Genomic DNA, 24,404 nt, shown 5'->3' on the forward strand with positions numbered 1-24,404 from the left:
TGTAGAGAAATACCTTCTTCAAGAGACAGAAATCCTTAGGAAGGAGCTAGTGAAAGATGTCAATGACATGTTTTCTGAAGGAGGAGTTGGAGAAAACCTGAGGTAATTGATAATGTTAGTACTGGGAACAGTAACCAGGCTGGGCTGGGGAGACAAGAAGGGACAGGAGGGACTGGGGCTAGGAATCAGGGAGGAAGCAGTCCCTGTATCTCCACTAATGCTCTCTGGCAGGATAGCAATGCTAATGGTTATTTAATGTGTCAGCTTCAAGATTTAGCAAAATGGTACCTCTCCTGATGCATCTCATCCTGGCACACAGAGCCCAAAGCAGGGGAGAAATTAGGGCCTGCTGTCTGTACATGCTGAGTATGGGGCTGCTCCTTCCTCTTGTCAGAGAGCTTATTCCCATGATTCTGCACTTCACCATGACAATCCCGTGCTGTGCATTTTGCTAACGGAATGCCTGTTTCTAGGTGAGAAGACATTCACCATCACCTAGACCTGCTTTCCTCTCAAGGACAAGGGAATGGTGCCTTGCCCTTGAGAGGGAAAAAGGGAAATAGGCCCACTCCTCAAAGGAAAAGGGGAAGCTTGGGTATGGAGTCACCTCTCCATGTCCTATGGAGTGAGGTAGAGATGTGGCAGAAATGACTGGTTGCTGGCTCAAACACTGTGGGTTTGGACTTTCTAGCTCATCCTGATGGTGGAAGACCATCCGTGGTCAGGTTTGACTCACCACTTTGCTGCTGTGCCACACAGACTCTAGGTGAAGAGCTGGTGGAAAGAAGAGTCATAGAATAGAAGAGACTGGTCTGCCTCTACTTACAGTACAGATGGGAAACCACAGTATATAGAGTACCAGAAAGAAAATGGGAAAGAAATGTGCTTTTAGGGAGAGGTGGAGCAACATGCCTTTTGAAACTTCTGTTCATGATCTTCAGTCTGCCCTGCCCTCCCTTTACACTTGTGGTGGTGTCTATTTGGCACAGCAATGGTGTCTGTTTGGTTGCTGGAAAGGAAGTCTAATGGAGGAGTAACTATGGCAACCTAACTCTCTCATAGTGACCGTGGAATCCACTGCCATCTATCCATACCCAGACCTTGCACTACAGAATTCCAAATTAAAACCCAACTAAGTTTTCTCCTTCTACTGTTAAGCAGCCGCAGCCTGGCCTGACAGAGTTGGACTCTGTCTCCCTCCCAGGCTTTTCTTGGCTGTGTTACGATTTGATCCATCTTTCTGCCAAGTGGCTGAGTGCCACACTACCAACACTCGAAATGGATGCACTTGTTACCCAGCCAGCCAGAGAGTACCATCCCTGGGGCTCTGGCCACACAAGTTGTCAGTGACCCAAGCAATGTGGTTTCCTTTGCAAACTCACTCACAGCTGAAGAGCAAACCTCCAAGTACCTTCCTGGCTTTCTCTGGGCTGGAAAGGAGCAGTAAGCACAGAAATGCCTCGCACCTTCCTTGTGCAAATGCCCAGTGTGCCAGAGGTGACCACTCTAAATTAAGCTCCAAATTACTACTTAACTGACAAATATTGCCTTACTTTAATCCAAATCTCTCCCACTTCCACTCAGGCTTAAATTTTGGGTTGAGAGTGTTGGAGAAGCAGGGAGGCTACCACTGGCTCTGTGTTAGGGTGAGGTTATATGGGCTCTTGGGGCATGCATCTTGATGGCAGGTTACCCAAGCCAGTATGGCAGAGAGGTTCCCAAGCGGCACCTGAATGGTGTCTTTCCTCCTTACTCTTCCTGCCTTCTTCCTCGTGGTGGTGAGGGGAAGGGATTGGGAGACAGTCAACCATACTCATAGAATCACAGAAACACATAATGGCTTGGGTTGCTGGGGACCTCAGAGCCCACCAAGCCCCAGCCTCTGCCCTGCGCAGAGCTGCCACTCACCAGCTCAGGCTGCCCAGGGCCCCATCCAACCTGGTCTTGAGCACCTCCAGGGATGGGGCACCCACAGCTTCTCTGGGCAGCCTGTGTAAAGAATCTCTGAGTAAAGAATATCCTCCTAACATCTAAACCTAAATCTCCCCTCTTTTAGCCATTTCCCCTTGTCCTATCATTATCAGACATGTAAAAACTTAGTCCCTGTCCTGCTTATAAGCTCCTTTCATGTACTGTAAGGGTAAAATTCCACCGAAGAACTCGGGAAGGAGGTAAAGAGTAGCCAAACCTTGAGAGGGTTTGAAATGAAAAGGTGAAATAGAAAGGAAAGTACACATAGACAGGAGGTTCTCCAGACAGTGATTCAAATTGTAGTTGTGTTCATGATTAAGAAGGAGTCTGCAGCCCAGCCTGACAGGGAGTGTCTTGGGGATGGGGGTTCTTTTACACCTTCTTCATAGCGGAAAAGGGGGAGGTTGCTGCCCTTCACATCCCTCCTAGGAGCAGACTGGTTGCACACTCCTCTCTGGGATGTGGGCAGTTCCATGGCTGTCCTGACCACAGAATGCAAACCCATCTCTGACCCAGTGCTTGCCTTTTCACAGCTCTGTTGCCACTATTTTGGACCCTTCACTATAAAAAAGTAATTGAGGCCCTTGAATGTGTCCAGAGAAGGACAGCAAACCTGTGAAAGGATTGCAGCACAAGTCTTAAGGGAAGCAGCTGAGGGAACTGAAATTGTTCAGTCTGGAGAAGAGAAGCTCAGGGGAGACCTCATCACTCTCTATAATGACCTGTTCCAGAACCGTGTGGATGTGGCTCTGAGGGACATAGCTAGTGGGAATGGTGGGGATGGGCTGACAGTTGGACTCAGTGATCCACATCCTCCTTCTTCTGTTTTCCCTCCCCCAGATCATTCCTAAATCTTTCCCTGGAGCATCCCTCCTTCTGGTTTTCCTTCACTACTTTCCATCATGTTCCACTTGTCACTTGGGTTGCTTCTTCCCAAGCCTTCTTATCCATATTTTTCTGATCCAGCTCCTTAGAAATTCACTTTCTTGCTCCTTTTTTTTTCTTAGGGAGCATTTCTGCCCTTTCCCCTTCACCACTAACACATCCCCACCTATATATGCTGCTTGTCATGTTCCTAAAAGGAATAGAGTAGAAAGAGGAAAGCCCCCCCCCACCCCCCTTCATCCTGTGCAGATGGCATTCTTTCAAAGCCTTAGGACTGGGACAAGCACTACAGGTAGGAAGGGAGTTATAGAGCAGGAAGGGTGTACTGGAAGCAAGTCTGATAAAGCAGGATGCTGAGCTGGTTTGTGCATTCTGATCGCAGCAGCATGCAAAATCCTATTATGGCTTTACTACGGCAAGTTTAATACACTGAACCCTTCATTGCTCCAGCTGCCCCTGCCAGGCATCTCTGAAATTCACACCAACAGGTTTTCAATTTCTTAGCAATCCTCAGCTCACAGGAGCAGCTCTCGGAGGGAAGGGAGGGAGGGAGAGAGGGAAGGAAGGGAGGGTGGAATTATGCAACAGCTCCAAACCTGACTGCAGGACAGTTTCCCTCTTCTTCCTCTCCCACTGCAAAGCCCCATGGGTTTGCTAAGGTTTACCCCAACAGAATGGATGATTTTAAGGATCATCTTGCAGCATGCCGAACAATTTCTGACACATTCTGAGTTTTTGATTTTCTGAAGAAAAGAGGGTGTACTGCTGAATTTGGGAAACGGAGATGAGGAGCTACCACAGGTGAGTCTGTAACAAAGCAGGGAATCATGGAGAAGTCTGTGGCAAAGCTGGGAAGGAATGTTGTACGTTACCCTATGGAGCCATACGTCAAACATGGGTATTTTCTAAAATAAAAGTTAGAAAAACTAAAGAATAAAAGGATTCTTCTGTGTGTGATTACAAAGGACTGAGCAGAGCTGCAGGTGGTACAGGGGTGTTTTGATCAGATGCTGGGGAACAGAGGAGGGTAAGCATTTGGGAGAAGAAAGGAATCTAAGAACACACTTTACAGCAGGAGTTGAGTTATCTGATGAAAGAACTGCATGGAAATGATGCAAATCTCACTGCTTTGTCCTAAACATCATGATATTTAACATCTTCCTTAAAGCCTCAGCACCTAGAGCTGGGGGAATCAAATGACAATTTCAATTCTCATATCAAATACAAGAAAGGAAAGAGAGAAGTGAGGTACTTTCTCTTCTCCAGAGAGAGAAAATAACCTCAAAATATAACCAAACAAAGGCCCCCTGGATATTCAAATAAAACAGTGTATTTTAGATACGGTTTTACATTTGGGTAAGTTGGGGATATTTAGGTCTAGCTTGGCACAGAGATGTGGTGAAATTGTGAATGGGCAGAAGAAGGTACTGTACTGGAAAAGAAACACGTGCGTGCACACCTGTGTTACCCACCATTACATCAGTTTTCACTGCAGCAGAGTAAAGATGCTGCTGCATGGACATCAGCCATTGTGAGGTGAATCTGTGTATGACAGGGGTGTAAGGTCAGCTGGAATTTCTGGGAATTTCTGAGGTTTCATGGACCTGAACTGCCAGCTCCCCCATCCCTTCCCGTTGCCTCTCCTGAGGTCCTTCTCCCATCTCTGTGTGCAAAGCATGGTTCCCTGTTGAATGCCCTGTGGAGAGGAGGTCAAGCAGCACATTAAGTCCTGGGTATTGAAATCACAGCTCTGAAGCAAGTGGCTGCAGCAAGGAAAACAATTGCCAGACACTTGCAGAACAGAGCCCTTTCACACTATGATAATGGCTTTGGGCTTGCCAGCCCTCTCTTCTGCCCTCTTCTGATACCTTGATGTTTATTCTGAGTCTATTACTGGCTCCCGTTTTGTATATTCCAGTCTTGTATAGGCTGAAGCACAACCGCATTAGAGGAAGGGGATAGCTGTGGTGCAAATTTAGAGGCTCTTCTCTCACCCCTCTGCAGAAATAATGGAATCTTATCCATGCAGAAAGTGCAAATGTAGCCCTCACTGTTCTCTCTCTCCACCAAGAGCTGGTCCTGGAAGCCCTGCTGGAATATGGGGCTTTTTTCTCAGCCATAAGGCAGCAGGCAGCAGACAAATCACTGTTATCTGTGTCTCTTCCTTCTCCAGGAGGGCCATGTATCTTTTTCATTTAGGTAATAACGGGCTTTTGGCAGAGCCTTCAGCACAAACCCAAGCTGCAGGTGAGCTGAGGAGTTTGGCTCTGGTTTTAGAAAGTCTTTGCATCGGTAATAGGGGGGTTTCCCTAGAGCTCTGCCAGGGCAGACTTGGAGTTCCCAAGGCACAGCTTGGCTGAGGTGCAGGGAGAGATGGAAAAGCAGCATTGCTGGTAGGGAAAAGAGGGAAGAGGCAGATTTACAATCAATCAATCACAGAGTCATTGAGGCTGGAAAAGACCTCTATGATCACCTGGTCAAACCATCAGCCCATCCCCACCATGCCCACTGACCACGTCCCTCAGTGCCACATCCACACAGCTCTGGAACACCTCCAGGGACGGTGACTGCACCACCTCCCTGGGATTTGCTGGAGATGGGATGGTAATGGAACCCTTATGGAGAGGATCAAGCTGAAGGAGACACCATAGGAAGGAAGAGACGGAGAAAAGAATGAGATGGAAGAATCAGGGCAAGGAGAGAAAAGGAAATTCTGGAAAGGAGCACAGATATCACAGAATCATAGAATAACTCAAGCTGGAAAGGACCATAAGGATCATCAAGCCCAACTGCTGGGTGAGCATCAGAACTCTGATGATGGCAGAAAGTCCTTGAACGCGGTATTTCTTGAGGAAGCAAAACAGTACCTTTCTGTAGACTTCATGCCATTTTGGGGGAGGGTCAATGACAAGCACCAAGAAGCTCCTGACTGTTAGGTGACTTTTCACACAGGTGCAGGAATTGATATTTCTCTCCCTTTTATTTTCTCTCCCACGTTGCAATGGAAAATAAATTAGCACGCACGCACACACACAAAGAACAAGCTCAAATTCAGTCATGGGTTAAGTTTGTTAATATATCAGAGTATTTCAAGGCGTCTCTCCCCAGCCAGTTGATTTTTAAAAGTCAATTTTTTTCTCCTCCATAAAAGATTGGAGTAGAATTTTCTAGCAGTTTCTATGTCTCCCATGAGCAATGGCATGGTTATACACTTTCATATCTGCGCAGCCCACAGGAGTCTCTGGTTTAGCTGTGAATGTGATTCTGGTCAGATGGGGCTTTGCTGTCATTCAGGAGCTTGCTGATGAGCAATAAATATTCATAGAACTGATTAGACATTAATTGCACAAATCACCACCTCTTTAGCCATCCCCAGGAACCTTGCTTCCACTCACCATGGTTAAAGGAGCAGAAGAAAACATCTCTTCCACGTAGGTGCATTAGGGTGAGCCTAGTACCTTAAAAGAAAAAAGGAACTGTTAAAAGTCTCACCTTGCAATGTCCCTTAGCATCATAATCCTTTCCTAAGTTCTGGCCATGATACACGTGCATGCACAGATACGCTTGAGTATGTGTGACTGTGAGCATGCAGAACACAACTGTGTTTGGACACAACCAGAAGGGGACCTCTAACCCAATTTTTCCAGCAAGATAAGGAGTGAAGATGTGCTGTACTAGCAGGGCATATGCTCCTCTCCCTGCACTTCTGCCCAGATGTGATATATTACTTGGTCTAGATATTTGTGTCATCTCAGCTCCAGAGCTGTGTGTTATTGCAGCCCAGAATGCCAACAGTATCCTGGGCTGGATCAAAAGAGGGGTGGTAAGCAGGGAGAGGGAGGGGATTGTCCCCCTCTGCTCTGCCCTTATGAGGCCACACCTGGATACTGCATCCAGGCCTGAGGCCTCAGCACAGGAGTAATGTGGAGAGGGTCCAGAAGAGGGCCGTGAAGAGGGTCAGAGGACTGGAGCACCTCTCCTATGAGGAAAGGCTGAGGAATTTGGACTTGTTCATTCTGGAGAAGAGAGGGCTCTGGGGAGACCTCATTCAGCCTTCCAGTACTTGAGTACAGGAGGGGGAATGACTTTTTACATGGTCTGATAATGATAGGATGAGAGGGAATGGCTTTGAACTAAAAGAAGGGAGGTTTAGGTTATACGTTAAGAAGAAATTTTCAACTCAGAGGGCGATGAGGCACTGGCACAGGCAGCCCAGAGAGCTGTGGGTGCCCCATCCCTGGAGGTTCAAGGCCAGGTAGGATGGGGCCCTGGGCCCCCTGAGCTGGTGAGTAGCAGCCCTGCCCATGGCAGTGGATTGGAACTGGGTGGGCTTTGAGGTCCTTTCCAACCCAAGCCATTCTGTGATATGATATGAAAGACATGTTCTTGTCACTATTCATCACTGAGTCTCCTCCTTGCTCCCTGTAATCCCCTTCAGGTCAATACACACAGCCTTGTCACAGTTAGATGCCACCAGCATCAACCTCCAGGTGCAAACTGATGACTATACACAGGCTTATACATAGGAATATGATAACCCAGGACAGGTCACATTCATCTTCATCTCAGGGAGGCAGCAGCATTTGAAATGGCACAATGAGATAAGACTGCTGCACACCCCTGTTGCAGGCACTTTAGAGCAGAGCCACTGCATATGTGACAGCAGTGACAGTTCAAGACAGCCTGGTCAAGTGTGGACCCTGATCTGCCTGGGCTTCCTCCAGCCCCCACCTCCAGGCAAGAAGGGATGGGAGGCAGGATGGAAGCTCCTGCTGCCCCCCACAGATCTGACTGCTTCATTCAAACCATCTTAGATATGGCAAGGCTGTGCTTCTTTCCATTAAAATGACCGATTCCAGAGGTTCTTGTCCCCCTGAGGGCCTTGGAAGAGCCTTTTCTTTCTCCAGGCTTATGGTATGAGCTGGCAAACCTGTCAACCTCTCTTGGCTGCAACCCCTGCATTGCTGCGGATGGCTTATCACAGAGACAGGGAGAGATGAAAGGCTGCAGTCCTGCTCCAAAACCTCTGTTCAGCTGGCAGAAAAGGGTTGTTTGAATTTCCTTTTGTGTTAAAGGATGCATGACATAGAACTGAGCAGATTCAGGCCAACCAGGAATGGATGGTGTCAGATGGGCACTCCATTTACTGATGATCTCCCATTGCCAAAGGCAGTACACCTCTGGGAAAAGACACGTTCTACCTTTTGATGGGCTCTGAATCCAAAATTCTGCTCAGTCTACCACCTACACTGCCCTTCCCCTCCAAATCCCAAAGGTTTTTTTCTACTCTTTGCTTAGATAACTAAGCGGTACTGAATGAGGTTGCTGGCTCTGCTGCTCCATCTGTGTCACTTGCAAGCAATTTCTAGAAAGGCTTTTTAAAATGTATTAGCCTTCCAAAAAGGAGCTGATAAACAGGAACAGGAGGAAGGAAAGAAGGGGGAGGAGGCAAGATGCATTGATGTGCTCTATCCTACACTTCGGTGATATTCTCCTCCCAACCCTTTTATGGAAACAGACAGACATTTATTATGAAAATGAATTATTGGGTGCGCACTGGAATCCTTGGGCTGGCAGAGAGTAAGTGTCAGTTTTCTGCATGTGTGTCTGTGTGACCCACATATGCTGCCTACGAGCAGAAAAATGAACATGTCTACCAGAGAGCAGCCTGTCAGATTTAGAACCTGAAGGGCTCTCTGTGTGTAGGTGTGCATTTGTGCAGCACCCTCAGAAAAGGGAACGTATGATGGTAGCCAGAAAATCATTGCCTGGTAGTGCTGTTCCTCTTACACAAGTCGTTCCCATCACAAGTTTGTGACAGCTCCGAGCGTGGCTGCCAAAGCACACCTAATACAAGTGGATTGTCAAGTTTTATAGATGAAGCCAGAACATTCTGGCCAATTTTTTTCATTTTTTTCCCTCCTTGCACAAATATATTGGTATTCAGCAGGCATGGGGGCAGGCATAGCACTTGAAGAGCTCCTGAGTTGCGATGCTGGTGGACAATGTTTGGTACTACTGTGTTCATAGCACTGAGGAGATTGAGCAAGGGGTCTGGGAATTAATTGTGTCTGGAAACATACTGTGTCTCTGCCTACCTCAACCTCTAAGGGAAATCTGGTCTATCTTTACCTCAATCTTGTGATCAGTTTGATCACAGAATCATATAATGGCTTAGGTCAGAAGAGACCTTAAAGATCATCGATTTCCCAGTCCCTGATGTGGGCAGGGCTGTCACCTACCAGCTCAGGCTGCCCAGGGCCCCATCCAACTCGGCCTTGAACCTCCAGGGATGGGGCATACACAGCTCTCTGGGCAGCCATTACACACCTTCCTTGATGGGAAAGAGCTTGGACAGACTGCTGTCATAGAAAGAATCCAGGTAAGCTCAGGCAGAGCTCAGCATGAATTATCAGACTGTGGATAGAAGAGCTGCATTTTGATGGCTTTTGGCAAACAGAGCAAGAGCCTGAGAGGCAGTAGAATAGAAATTCCTTACCCAAATACTAGGCTCTGGGGCATCTTCTACTAGCCAAGTGCTTGTCTGTATTTCTCTTATATACACTGGAGATGTCTCTGGGATGAGGGACCAGATTCTGACTTCTCCTCCCACCTCTGGCCATGACCTTGCCTCCCTGCATTGCACCCACAGCAAGAGTGGATGCGTGCGCAAGCACGTGCTGCAGAGCAGCGGGCAGAAAACTCACTCTGTATCACATCAGCAACACAGAGATTCAATGCAGGAGACGTTCACAAGCACAAGCAGAAGAAAACCTTCACGTTCCTTCTCCAGGGTGTGTGCGTGCTTCAACTCTGAGATACACTCCCTGCCTCCTGAAATTAATTCAACATTCCTGTGGCTCGGGCAAAAATAACCAAAATGAATAATCGGTGGTGCAGGCCCTGCTGCAGATTTCCTGGTGGATAGAGCCCTCTGCAGGAAGCAAAAAGGCAGAAGCAGAGCACCATTATTTACAGGAAGAGCCCTGAAAGGTAAAGGGACGAGATAGCAATAGCTTATCAAGTTCTTTCATCTTGCAGGTGTAATTTTCTGTAGCAATTCTCTGGTATTTATATCCATTCCCTTCCCTGCTTGCAGACAGTGTCACTAGTCCCTGCTCCTTTTCTCCTGTCTCATTTTCTCCTCCTCCACTGCTGGTGCCACTGCTCAGCCTGCATCTTGGGTGCACTGCAGAGCTGTGCTGGAGCTCAGGCTGCTTTGCTATGCTCAAGAACACAACACTCTTATCTCACATCCTCTGCTTTTATCACCACAATAATCATGCTGCCCTGAGGTTTCCGTTTGTTTCAGATACTTTTATTTCTTCACACAAGAGCCAAAAACAGCAAGTTCCAAGTGAAACCGATCTGTGAAGATGGGAATGCCTCTGTGTGCTCATGCTCGTGTGTGTATGTAAATGCACCTCTGATTTATCATGCCTTCTGGCTGCAGACCTTTCAGATACACATCTTGGGCAAGCAATGCTTGCTGGGTAGCCATCAGCCGGAAGGAGAGATAGCATTTGGGGTTCTTCCCTGGGGAGACCTATGGCCAGTCCCAAAGTAGCAAGAGAAGCCAGTCCCAGAGACAGAGACCCAGAGCTGCTTTCCTTGCTCAGGAGCCTCTCTACATAGAGTGTGCACCCTATCTCCTATCTAACATAAATTACTTCCTAAAACCTGTGACTCAGCTGCAGAGCAGGGACTTCCCAGAATTACAGCCCTCATGGCTATAGGAAGAGGCAAAGAAGAGATCTGCACAGAGGTACTCTTACCATCCTCTGTGCTCTGGTTTCACCCTGGAGTCCTGAAACATTAGTGCCACCTTGACACAACCACAACACATCTGTTCATGGAAGAAAAACCAATGGATCTTATCTACTCCACAACTGACTGGACTATGCTTTGCTGTCTCGATAGCATTCACACAGAAAAATGACCTTCACTTGATGGTTGTAGAGATCAGCTACAGGCTGGAAGGTGTTCTGGAGGCATTCTTGTCTCTCCTCAAATCCTGCCCTTCATAGCTGGAGCAATATGGAGAAAGCCAAAAGCCAGTTGACGTTTAGCCTCTGAGCAATGACACGGGAAGTGCTGTGCCCACAGCTCTGACAGTCCTCAGTGGATTGCTCCTCTGCCTTTGGGTTGGAAGGAGAAGAAGCAAATCTGGTAAGTTGTCCTGTCAGTCATCTTCATGCCAAGTGGGAAGGTGCCAATCCTCCCAAATTTCTTCCCTGAAAGTGCCCAGCATGTGAGAGATGCTGTTCAACAACTACATCTTCCTGCTGCCAGCGACCAGGTCAGGGATCAGTTTTTGTTGGCAATCTTCTTCTTTCGGGCAGAGACGAGATCATAGAAAGGATTCTGTGTGATGCTAGTCCTGAATATAGGCAGAAATGAGAGAAAGAGCAAGAATTTTAATGCCAGAGAACAACACAGGCAGCCTACTAAATCTGCACAGAGAAACAGCTCACCAAAAAGTAGGAGTGGAGAAGTGCAAATAGGAGAGATCAAAGCTGTGTCTAGAGGTTCTCCAGAAGGGACCTTGAAACTCTTTGGCATCAAGTGGTTGTTAGGCTACAAACAGTTATTTTCATTCCCCTTTTCGCGCTGTATTCCCCAGCAGCCAGATAAACTGTGTGAACATTTTGGCAGGCTCAGGCTTCCAGTTAAGGTCTCCTCACCTTATTGCCTCAATCCACTCATCACGTTCTGCTGGTGTAGCTGCAGAGATCTTATAGGACTGGTGCTTGCCTTCAACCACCTTCCCATCCCCATCTGTTTTGCAGGCTTTGATCTTCTGCCCTTTGCAGTTGGGATTGAAGAGCTCAAAGCAATTCTGTCAGAAAGGGAACAAAATGGAATTGCAGCAGATGACAGGAGGGATCAAGGAAGCTATGTTGCTTTCAGCCATAGATGACAGGCTCAGAAAGATTTCAAAAGGGACAAGAGCATTCTGTCTTTGCAATGCTACGGGGTCTCATCTTCCCTGCCCCAAGAATCGCCCCATGAGTTAGATCTTCAAGCTATCCCTCTTAGGTAAGCACATGCCTCCTGTGAGGGGTTGGACATAAAAACAGGTGTTATGGAGAGGTGAAGTAGCAATAGTTATGCATTATGGCATCTGTCATCCTGCTCCACACATGAGAATATCTTCCACTTTTGGGTAGACACAGCATTCTCTCTTCTGTCTGCTACCACAAGACAAATGGCACTTCTCCCAAACTCAAAGTGGTTTTCCATGGAAGATGCACAGAGGAAAAGTGTCACTTCCTGAAAGTTTCTTAACCCCACAGCACTGCCTGGAGTACACATCATGTAACTCATTATGGAGAGTTTTGGTGCAGTATATATAGAAGCCAGCTCTGTGTACTCATCTCTTCCAACATACAGATGTGTACATACAATTAAGCCAGTAAAAGGATGGTTCTCAGACCAATGGTTGTCTGTTAAAGTACAACTGTGTTTAGAGTGGGTTCCAACCCAGTTTGGCACCTCCCCTTTGAGAAGTATAGTACACACAGGCTTGGGAAATTGCTGTTCCCCACTACATCCTTTTCCCAAAGCCACCTCAGCCTTCACCAGCTTGTGAGAACCTTCTCTTCCCACCAACCTCCTATTGGCAGAATATCAAGCAAACGAGACTTACTGGCTTTTTGGGGTCATCCACCTTCTGGACTGATAGGTTCTCCAGGGGAATTATACCCAGAGGCTCCTTGTCCTGCAGTCAAAGAAACAGGAATTAACACCAAACATCATCCCTACACTTTTGCCACAGCCCCTCTGATTTCCCCAACATGTGCACCTTTGTAGAACAAAAGCAGTGTGTGCCTGGGGAGATCCCTACATTTACATTATGGGAACCTTAGATAACAAGAGATCCCAGCAACAGCTTCGGTGCACAGACTATCTCCAGACCACAGCCAAGGAAATGGTATATGAAAGGAAGGAGGTCTGAACTCAGTCTGTCAGTGTGAGGCAGTCTTAGCCCCTATCCTCCCCGGCCCCTCAGAGGCTTGTAACCACCCAGTACAAGTTCACAACCTAGAGTTCATCCTTTACCGTGGTATATTCAAAGTAGTACAGGCAGTTATCGGTCAGAATGAACCAACGACGTTTCCAGGTTTTCACACGTCCTCCTAAAGGTTCAAAATCCATTAGTTTCACTCCTAGCTGTCCTTCCCCCAACCCTACTCTGCACACACACATGCACGCTCTCCCTGTAGCCATCAGTCCCCAGAAGAAAACCATGGTCGTTACCACCAGTGTACCAGTGGTACTCACCACCATATGATGGATGCTGAGGGATTTTGCTGTGATGAGGCTAGGGATGGGGAGAGGGGATGTATATGTATGTATATATAGAAACAGGGTTTTTTTGTTGGTGGTGGTTGTTTTTTGTTTTGCTTTGTTTTTGTTTTTTGAGCAGAGAGAACCTGTAGGAGCAGGGCCAGAAGAGGAGAGAGCAGGCGGCTGGTTTCAACAGCAGGTGTCAGCCTCAGCTCACCACACCAGACGGGAGGGAGGGACAATGGAGATGCTGGTGCCAGGGTGAGTTTTGGATGCCTGAGTGGGTTTCTGGGGGAAATTTGTGATGTGAGAGAGGCATGAAGGTGAGGAATCCCGAGGAGTTAGACGAAGGCTCCCACTGACCTAGTTTCAGGAGCCAGCCCTCACGGTTAGGGTTGAAGAAAGTGTGCGTGAGATCATTTCCATCATCTTCTGGTATAGAGAATGGCTCGTTTTTTATGCTGTCAAACAGATTCTGCACCAGAGCGTTGGATCAAGGAGAGAAAGAGAAAATAAACAGAAAGAAAGACAAATTTCTGACAAAAATTGTACACAATCATTTCAGGTCCATCTGGTACATCACTCTACCCAGGGGCAGGTGAGTGAATCGGAAAGGAGGTAACAGTGAGCACTAGCTCTCAACAGCCCTCAATATACACCTCAAACTGTTTCAAGAGTGTCTGCAAGCTTTCTTCTGCACCCTGAGTTAAAAATAAAGGAAATCCATTTCGGAAACCATGTAATTCATCAGGACTGGCAGCAGTGATTGACCACAGCGTGTCCTATGGCGACTGCTGAGGGTATAACAAGGTAGCACTAAGGAAGTTAAAGGGTGGGAGGGGGGTGACAGTGACTGCAGCCCCATTTAGGCCCTGGTTGGTGGTGTACCATCCAATAACCAAACATTCTGCTGAGAACTTGAATGCAAAGACCAACACATGCATCTGCATAACCATAAAGAGATGTATTTCACAGAACCCAGGCATTTGGAGCTGATGATCTTGAAGGTGTTTTCCAAACTAGATGATTCTACGATTCTATGGCCCTGTGCCTGCTGAGCCCCTGGGAAGCTGATAGCTCCAGCTTTGATAAGGGCTGTGTCTCCTGCCTCCATCCCCCTTCTGCCCCTTCATCCTCTGGGATCAGAGATGGTATGGACTGCTGAGAGCTTTAAAGGTGCTGGAAAAGGTGTTCTAAAAGCCTCAGGCATTCATTTTGGGCTTGATGGTGCTACTTGCACAGATATATTCTTGTGCAAAAGAGGTCAGGCTCTGTTGTCCTGACCAATGAAATACTCTAGGCCCCCCATCATCTTGGTGGCCCTCCCCTGGTCTCTCTCTAGAAGTTCTCTGCCTTTCTTGAGCCAGGGTGCCCAGAACTGGACACAACACTCCAGATGTGGCCTCAGCAGGGCCGAGGAGAGGGGGACGATCACTTCCCTCTACCTGCTGGCCATGCTTTTTGTAATGCACCATTGGCCTTCTGGGCCACAAGGGCACACTGCTCGCTCATGGCCAACCTGCTGTTCACTAGGATGCACTGGTCCTTCTCCTTGAGCTCCTTTTCAGCAGGTCAGCCCCTGATCTGCACTAATGCATGTGGTTATTCCTTCCCAGGTGCAGGATTCTACAGTTGCCCCTATGTAGAAGGCTACCACTGTTCACTGCTATTCTCTGAATATCTCTCTTGCTACATGTCCTCACCAACAAGCATGTCTGCAGTCACTCTCCAAAGCATTTTTCATGTTTTCCAGCTTCCATTTTATACCTTTTTCCTTGAGCAGCTCTCCCCTTACAGGGCAGAAGGTCAGTAGTCTTATATTACACTGAGACCAATGGACCTTATGTTCAGGGTGAAGCTTGACCCAGAGAGAAAATAGGGACTGATGATAAAATGGGAAAGCCTTTTTTACCTTTAAGAGCTCTTGTGGCAGGTCTGCTCCATCATTGATGCCTCGGTTGATGGACACAAACCTTTCAAAGGGGGGTTTGTCTTTCACATTAGGGTTGTGCAGGCTGGTGTTAAGCATGATAATGGAGAAGGAGAGTATATAACATGTATCTGTCAATGAGAAAGAAAACCAGGACTGATGGCGTTTTTCTTAGAGAGCAGATAATCCACATGCTAACAGGTGACTAGTCTTCCAGTTGCTAGTGAACAGCTTCAACCTCCCAGATTTAGGAGGAGATCTCCCCTCTCCCTGGTGTAAGAGAGGCAGACAGGACTTGAGGAGAGTTGATCTCCTGTGGTGGATATGATTCCCTAGTAGGCAATTTGGGCAGACCTGGTCAGGTAAAAGCTTTGCTAGCAAGTTTCTACAGACCCATGCTTGTAAGTGGTACCCATGATGCAAGGAGGTATGTTTCACGTGGGGCTGGGAGCAATTCTCAAGCCTGCTCCCTGTTGGGACGGGCTGGAGTACACTAGAAGAAAGAGGACAGAAGACCATCAGCCTGTCAAAAAGTTCTGGTCTGCCTTCTTTAGCTTCAAGTAAGAGAACATGAAAGACAGCATCCTCACTTTCACAGGATGCTTTCTATGCCCTGTGATTGGGGAAAGAAGGTTCCTCTCTCTAACACAAAGTGGTTCTTTGCTTTATAGGCCTTCTTCTCCCTATAAATACCTGTGGACTGGAATACTCCTGGGTTACACTTGCAGTACCAGTTGGCAAAGGCCTCCATCATGCGATCAATTTTCTGTGCTTCCCCAGGCAGCCGGAAGCTCCATAGGAACTGTCTAGCAGGAGTAGCATGCCAGAGAGTTAGTCAGATTGTGTACAAGGAATATTTATCCTTTCCCTCAGCCCATGGGACACCATGGAAATAAAGGAAGTTGTCTCATCACAGCAGGAAAACAATGCAGCACATCAAGCAGGAGATCTGCTCCTTTCTCTAAAAATTTCCTAGGCTCACCCTTAAACATTCTAAAAAGAAGTAGAGCTAAGCATCCTGTAAATCATGACTCTTCTTCCCTACTGAGCATTCTGCAAGATATCAGGGACCTGAAGAGAGAGCCCTGCCAGAAGGCCTGCCTAAAGAGAACAAGATGCTCCAGGACAGAATCACTTTGTCACAGACATAATGGGCACCGTGAGCTAATGTATTTCCTAGTACAAAAAATAACCTACCCTGTCCCTACCCTCCACCTCACAACAACCCACCTTGCTATCCCCATCATCCCTGCATGAGGCTAATCCATTCAGAATACCATGAAAAAAGTCCACCAAAGAAAGGTGTGTTTACAATTCACAGAAAAACAGCGTAGAGCCAACACACATAGCATAGCCTTGGGAAACCCAATCTCATCTCACTGGGGCTTTCATGACCTCTTTGTGTGGTAAGACCCAGTGGCTGAACAGGCTCCTGCTCCATTTCTTACTTCTTGAACACTCACCTTAGTGCTTGCACCAGGTTGAGGTTGGCAAACTGGTGACATGCCACAAAGGCTTGGAGAATCTGAATGTTTTTGGAGTCTCTGGGAGAGGAGAAAGGGAAAAGGTCAGTAGAGAGCTGTGTCCCTGCTCTATTTGGATGCTCCTTGGTGTGATCACACGCATCTTGCTCCCTCCCAGACTCCCTTTCCCCTCAACCAGCAAGAAACCAAGATGCATGGGCACCACTCTTGTCTGAGACTGACTCCAGTATAGATGGAAAGACAGATAACCCATGGAGCCACCCTCAGCCACACTCTAAAGGACATCTCCCAGTGTCCACTGCTCACCCAGCCTACTGTAGTGTGAGGTCATGTTCAGTCTCAGCATCTGCCAAGGGTCATCTAAAATGGTGGCTGAGAGAGATTATGCAGAACAGGGCATCCAAAGGACCTCTTTATCACAGCTGGTTTCTTACCTCCTACCCAAGTAATCGCCAATGGCTGTCTTGTTCAAGCCTTCACCCTTGTGGAGGAATTTGGCAATCTCCTGCAGGTCTGAGGACAATAGTTGCTGCTCGATCAGGTACTGGATCCCCTGGAGGACAAGCAAGACAGCAAAGTAAGACAGATCTTTATGTTGTTGTGAAATTAGAACTTAAATATTCTAATGTCAGACTTAACTGGCTTTGTTAGCATTGTCTCCTGTTATTCCTCAACCCCTCCATGGGAGATCATAGTCATGTTCTCCTTCTTATTCCCACCATTTTTATCTACTGTGATGGACTGGTATCATGCTCATTTCATCCCTAAACTTGGACAAATGTTTCACTGAACTGGAAATTCAAGCAAACAGAAAAGGGCAGTGTAGCTCAAAAGTTCAAACAGCCATGTATATTTAAAGTAAAGTCAAAAGGGCTCTTTTTAACATTCTTGGTCAAAATATTGTAGAGTTCTGCTCCTGAAAGTCAGGTTTAACCAAAGAAACTTAAAGAAAAAAAACTGTTTGAAAATAAATAAGCAGACGTTATTGAAAAAAGTATTCAGGCAAAAACGTAGGCCTGAGACTGTGTTGTTTTCCTGAAGTTTTTTGCAGGCCACAGAACAGAAAAGTCAGCAATCTGGTAAACTCCATTCTCCCAAGCCAACAAGGATGGAGTGTGTTCTTTAAGGAAGATAGAGAGTCAGAATCAGGTTGTGCAAACAGCCAATATTTTATTTTTAGAGAGAATTCCATCATTTCCAAAGTCATTGAAATTTGAGCTGTTGTTCAGCTTAAGAGCACTATCTAGAAACACTGCAATTCTTCAGACCACACTGCAATTCTCCTCACAAAATACAGTAAAGGAATGAATATTGTTTTAGAAATATCAAAATGTTCTGCTTCAACAGAATCAGTTCACTTTGTCTTGCAATATATAAGAAAATATTTCTAAAATGCCCCAAAGAAAAATCAGTTCCAAAGGAAGAAATTGAAATGTTTGAGAGATTTCTCCACGCTATTTTCCTTCCTTTTTCCCCAGATGAAATTTCAGTTAGATCAATTTAATTTTGCAAATTATTGCAGTGATGGTGGAGCTCCATTTCTCAGACTAGAATGTTTCTCCCAGAAGATTTTGTTCAGCTGTATTTCTAGTGTTTACCTCCCGTAGCCTCAGGAATTTACCCTGAGCGCTTGGAGATGGGAACTCATTTCATCAACATTGCCTAGATGAAACATAACCTCAGCAGGGACAAAGAAAGTTCCCTGCATTGCAAGACCTACAAGACTCCAGTTTATACCAAAAGGGAAGCAATAAACAAAGATCTGTGTGTGCCTGTTCTAAACTAAAATCAATACAGGAACATAGTACAGCAGTTTGACCAGGCTGATCAGCATTGAACTAATAATGCTAAAACGGTTTGGGGTCAGGATTAGTTCAGGCATTTCTGCATGTCATGGCAAAGTGCCATAGCAAGAGATGCCTCTGGGGCCTCAAACCAAGGTCAGACAGAAAGACAAAAAGAGAATCCGCTCTCACATGATCTGTGTGTACTGTTATCAGTGCTCAAAGACAGCTCCCACTGGCAGAGGGATGTCCAGAGGCTGGCATGCACATCAGATGCAGTGTAGACACTGGGGAAGACGTCTTCATGGTCTCAGCAGGGAGGCATTTAAAGCTGTCACTCAGACCAGCAGCAATCCAAGATGATAGCTGCAGTTAGCCTACAATGAACAATTGTTCAATGCAGACTGTGGTTTTTCCTTAAAAGCAGCTGGCAGCCTGTGGCTTGGACAGGTGTAATCTTCACTGGGTAAAAACCCGAATGGATGGCTGAGCCCAGAAAGTGGTGGTGAATGGAGTTGAATCCAGCTGGTGATTGGTCAGTAGTGGTGTTCCCCAAAGGTCGGTACTGGGGCCTGTCCTATTTAATATCTTAACTGACAATCTGGATGAGAGGATTGAGTAAATTTGCAGATGACACTGAGTTGGGCAGAAGTGTTGATCTGCCCGAGGGTAGGATGGCCCTTCAGAGGGATCTCAATAGTCCAGATTGATGAGCTGAGACCAACTGTAGGAGCTTCCACAAGACCAAGCTGAGTGGTGGAAAAGGATCTGAGGGTATTAATCAACAGATGGTCAAACATGAGCCAGCAGTGTGCCCAGGTGGCCAAGAAGGCCAACAGCATCCTGGCTTGTATCAGAAGTAGTGCAGCCAGCAGGAGCAGGAAGGTGACCGTCCCTCTGTACTCAGCTCTGGTGAGGCTGCACCTTGAGTTCTGTGCTCAGTTCTGGGCCCCTGACTAAAGAAAGACATGGAGACCCTGGAGTGTGCCCAGAGAAGGGCAGCAGAGCTGTGAGGAGTCTGGAGCACAAGTCTGATGGGGAGTGGCTTGAGGAACTGGGGATGTTCAGTCTGGAGAAGAGGAGGCTCAAGGGAAATCTTATAACTCTCTACAATGACCTGGAAGGAGGTTGTGGCAAGGTGGAGATCAGCGTTTTCTTCCTCATAATAGGGATACAATGAGAAGTAATGGCCTCAGTTTGTGCCAGGGGAGATTCAGGTTGGATATTAAGAGGAATTTCTTCTCAAGAGTGGTTCTGCAGCTGGAATAGGCTGCCCAGGGAGGGAGGTGGTGGAGTCACTGTCCCTAGGGTTGTTTAGGAAAAGAGTAGATATGGTACTTAAGGACATGGTTTAGTGGGTAATATTAGTGATAGGGGGATGGCTGGACTAGACCATCTTAGAGGTCTTTTCCAGCCTTAATGATGCTATGATTCTATGAATTCTGACCGTCACACAAGCAAGAAGAGGTGGACTGAAGAAAGCTTAGCTCTCTTGACACACTGACAGTGTTAAGCTGTCCGCCTTTTATTTCTCTTAGTTTTGGTTTGTACCTAATGAAATTCTCTATAGGCCCCTATGGACACATGATGTGGGGAGGCAATACAGATTGATCTTATCAGAATATTTCAGAAATAGGTAAGAAGGTCTAGTCTTCTGACTAGAGCCTTAGTAAGGTAGGAAACTAGCCTCACAGTCCATGGAAATAGCTCCCTTGGCACGGATGGGACCAGTACTCAACAGAAACACTTCCTCACAGCTTTATCCTCAAATTTGGAATGATCAGATCCTACCTTTTCAGGATCCATGTTGAATTTCTTCCGACCCACGGACAGAAGTTTATCCCTCTGTGATAGTTTGCTACAAACAAAAAGAAGAAAAGCCAAACTTAGAATACAGGGCCATGCTTCACTTAGAACGCTCACAAGGCAACTCAGATATCAAGGGAGGGCGTCTGTTCAGGGAGAAATCTCAGGAGACAGAAGGACATTCCAGGCCTCATTTTCCTGCCTTTGTTGTGATACAAATTCCATTAGTGCTCCTGTTTTCCCAACACTAAGGGAGGCTTTGGAAACAAAGGAATACTTACTAGCCTCACTTACCTGGTCCTCTCACCAGGGTTCTGGTCTGCCTCTTGCCTCTCCTCTGCGTTTTGGAAGCCCTCGATCTCTGCAAACACTTGCGCAATCTCTTCTTTCAGCTTCTGCAAAAGAAATATCAAGAGGGTGAAGGCAGAGAAGGGAAAAACAGCAGATGTACAAATCCTGTCTTCTTTCATCCCTCCATCATAGGAAAAGGCCAGCTGTTCAGAACTAGTCGAGGATTTCTGTGAAATATGCATCGCTCTAAGGTGACCTTGCCCATCCAAGCTGGAATTCAGCTGAAAGAAATGGGAGAGAAGGGCAGAGGATATTCTTGTGTCTGTTGTCATTGAGGGCTGGAAAATCAAGCTCAGTCAGCTTGAAAGAGTCAGAGAACTCATCCCAGTATTGATTTTAGTTCTTCAAACAATGTCAGATATGACACTCCCTCCACTGCACATATTTTCTTCTAGATTTTGCTTTGCACAGCCCGGCTACACATCCAGGACAGAGGAAATGGAACCAGTAACTGGGAGGTCAATGTGGATCTGAAGTGGCCAAGTTGAGAAATATACTTTCTAATGCTCCTGTCACTCAATACCAGTGAGTGGATATTTGTCTTTAGATGGAGAAAGAAGAGAGAAGGACAAAAAAATATTTAAGATCCAAATGTTTCCTTTAGATCCATAAGAAATGGTAGCCTTCTTGGCTGGATGTTCTGTGTTTCCAAGGAAACCAAGATCTGTGCATCTCCTTGTTTTCCTTCTGCATTTTGGGTTCCCTTCAGAGCAAGAGTGCTTCTTTACATGCCTCTTCCTGGAATCTCTTGATTTATTTCTTTAACAAACTGAATAGGCATGGAAAGAAGGGCTATGTGACTAATCTAGCCTCAGCTAGGAGTGAGGATGCAGCTATGATATGAATCTTGGTACAGAAACTGTGAAGTTCTCCAACATCCCACAACTTCAAAGTTCTGCTTTTACTTTCATTCCATTTTGTTTCATCAGTCTGCCAGAGTTGAAAGCGTTCCTTAATAAGCTTCAGGTATTGCACAAATGTCACAAAGCTGTGATCGTATCTCCTGAATTTCAAATGATTGTGTTTTTTTGTTGTGTTTCTCTCTATAACAGTAAGATGAAATTCACCCTCATTCCTTCTCTCTCTCCCAGACAGCACCACCCTTCAAGTCTGTTTGATAAAGAGTATTGCTAAATAGTTAATGAAGAAATCCACCTGGTAAAAAAAAGTTCTATTTCTAGCTGCACTTTCACCTTAATTCATTCTGCTCCACTGGACAACCCTATTAGTTAATGGCTGTGGGTTTTAGATGAGTGTCAATGTAGTCTAGTACCTCTTCTTGTGCCGAGAGTAGGTTAAAAAAAATGTAGGATTTGTGTTCAAATATCCTGTGTCCCACAGTGCCCATTGCCCATCCTGAAAACTAAAATGATGAAAACTGCACAAGCAAACGACATGCACGTGCATCCATAGACTCTTGAAGAAGATACATGATGCCTTTCTGTTTTTGCAGCAGGGATGCTAAGTCTGCAAGTGTGAGAAGTCACAGATAATTTGGTTTAATTCTTTATATGAAGAAAAACTTCAGTCATTCCCTAGGAGTCTGGATCTCCTCATGTTGTGGAAAAATCAGTGCAAGATGATAGTGTAGAAGAGAAAAAGCTGTCCACCACCATGCATGACGTGGATATGATGTGGTATTACTAACTGATTTTCAGTTTGTCATTTTCAGGCTCTTCAGGAGTCAATGAAGTAGTGTTTGAGTCCGCTAAAGGAAAAGAAGAAAAGCAAATTCAGCTATGGAGGTTTGTGTTGAAGGCCCTTCCATCACACCTTTCAAAAGTGACTTGGCAAGGTCCACACAAAGAACAAAAAATTTAAAAATCACAGAGGGATGCATCAGAGAACTGGTAAGGTGACTGATAATTCAAAATAGCCGTAAATGCTGAGTCAAATCCTTGACTGTATGACTTAGTAAAGTCATATTTCTTTCCTTTACCCTAAATATGCAATCCCTGTTAATGAACTGCCAACCCTTTCTCAAATATCCCATTATGTTGCTTGATGAATCCCGCAGCAGAGAGTATCACAGGTTGGATGAGTGCTGGTGACAAGTATGTCAGGGCAGACTGAAGCTTAGAATTCAAGTTGGATCATGACAGAGCAAATATGCCCTGTGCAGAAGCACTTCTGCATGGCCAGGACTGTTATGTGCAGAGATTCCTTGGTGAAGACAGCTCTGAGAAGGCTAGGCACGATGGAAGGAACAGGATAGTTCTTACCTTAATGTCCTCCAAGAGCTCCTCTCTGTGCTGCCTTATTGTCTCTATTTCAGCCTCTTCAGCCTCACTCAGGTCAGATGACCCTGGAAGAGCAAACAGGTGCCTATGAGAATAGTTGATGCCAACATATCACAGGAAAAGCTGCCTCAATCTCTCAGTGCCTCAGCAGCTTTGATATCTGTGCTCCTGCATCTATGCTCCCTGCTGTTGTAACCACTGAACCCGAGCTCTGTCTTGCAAATGATTCTCAGTCCAGAGCCAGCAGCAGCCCCCTATACCCTGCCTCACAGCCAGCTTCTCTGCTAGCAGCCTTCTGATCTAACCTTGTAGCAACCCACCTGCCTACACAACCCGGTTTACTCACTGCAAGCGCAACAAAGAGCCTTTACCAAATGTTCTTTGGTGGTTTTTGTGTCAGTCACCTCAATGTACAAGACCTCTTGCACAAGAAAGCTGTGACCTAAATAGTCCATCTACATCCAAACCTCCCATGAAGAAACACTAGCTTCATTGATTGACCCACCACAGTTAGAGTCAAAAACGGCTCAAGAAAGAGAATCAAGGACTTTCAAGTCTGAGGACAGGTTCTAGGGGATGAAAGCCTTGCTGAAGAAGAAGCATCTGTGGGAGGCTGTTATTCTGCCCTCCTCCCCCCTGTGGATTACAGACAATATAGAAATGCGAACAGGCTTCCTTGTAATGCACAGGAAGTCAAACAGATAACAGAGCCTAAGAGACCACAACATGATTCATAAAAGGCCTAGAAGAATTGGGGTGACAGCACTGCTGCTAAATATAATCGTGATGAAACAGAGCCTCTTCAGCAAAGAGAACGAGGAGGCTGAAGCCACAGAGAGGCACAGCAGATGGTAAGCCCCAGGAAAATATAGGGGACACACACAGACTGAGGGCAGTGATGCTGCTGGGAGCTCAGTGCACAACTTGCAGTGAGGATCCTACACACAGAGAAATAAAGCTTTCCCAGGAAGTCACATTAGGTTATTGGAACACCCTGCCCTGCTGCTTCATAAGCCAAAATCCCCTGGGCCTCTCATCTTCCTGGAAAAAGAGGAAGTGGCACCAAGTGTCTTGGAAATTGTCATAATGTGGCACTCACATGAAAAACAAATGCTATAAATATGAGTGGGGAAAAAGGGGAAGGAACAAGACAAGACAGAGAAAAGGAAAAGAGGACAAAGTCATCTTGGAGTCCGTATGGTTCTTTCCTGCCATGTCCACAATGGCTCAGATAAACCTGCCTTCCCCAAGCATGGACATCCTCCCATCCCTTTGTCTGTCTGGGTTTCCATGTGCTGTCACACAAGGCTCTGCCCCATCTGTCCTGCAGCCATGGGGAGAGGCCACTGCACCTCTGAGGGGAAAGCACTGGGCCAGCAGCCAGCACGAAGACAGGAATGGGAACTGCCTATTTCCCCTCCCAGATCTGCAAAGAGCCCTCATGAGGAGCTGAAAGAAGTTGACTATCGCTGAGGCCAGTCAAGAGGGCAGGAAAACCTGTGGAACCCAGCAGCTTGAGACAAACAAACCTGAATGTGAGAGGGTAAAAAACCTAATCCCCCATCCAGTGGCTTTGCTGCTTGTTAGGCAGGCTGCTGACTTCCCCTTGAATGTCAGCCCTGCCTGCGAGCAGAGCTTGGGCTTTCAGCTGCCTCCCACAGCT

General features: G+C 46.4%; 1 protein-coding gene across 8 annotated transcripts in view; it reads right to left on the minus strand.

The window, feature by feature from the left end:
• The window catches only part of CYTH4 (cytohesin 4), a 60,109-nt gene that overhangs the window by 32,458 nt on the left and 3,247 nt on the right, over positions 1–24,404 (minus strand). For 3 of the 8 annotated variants that reach the window (XR_006171810.1, XR_006171808.1, XR_006171807.1), the window contains exons 2-14: positions 22,724–22,806; positions 20,445–20,545; positions 20,136–20,202; positions 16,995–17,113; positions 16,540–16,620; positions 15,770–15,882; positions 15,059–15,207; positions 13,510–13,621; positions 12,919–12,995; positions 12,506–12,577; positions 11,541–11,695; positions 10,797–11,236; positions 6,252–6,314 (exon numbers count right to left, since the gene is read on the minus strand). Coding sequence is in view for 4 of the 8 variants with exons in the window: in XM_042837624.1 (XP_042693558.1) it covers positions 11,164–11,236; positions 11,541–11,695; positions 12,506–12,577; positions 12,919–12,995; positions 13,510–13,621; positions 15,059–15,207; positions 15,770–15,882; positions 16,540–16,620; positions 16,995–17,113; positions 20,136–20,202; positions 20,445–20,545; positions 22,724–22,806 (1,202 nt within the window). In the remaining 4 variants the exon portion in view is untranslated. The other 5 variants (XR_006171809.1, XM_042837626.1, XM_042837627.1 and 2 more) reach the window with 5 other exon arrangements.

This window comes from Centrocercus urophasianus, unplaced genomic scaffold, assembly GCF_019232065.1.
Source record: "Centrocercus urophasianus isolate 14NV4802_14NV808 unplaced genomic scaffold, USGS_Curo_1.0 seq_73, whole genome shotgun sequence".
Lineage (NCBI taxonomy): Eukaryota > Metazoa > Chordata > Aves > Galliformes > Phasianidae > Centrocercus > Centrocercus urophasianus.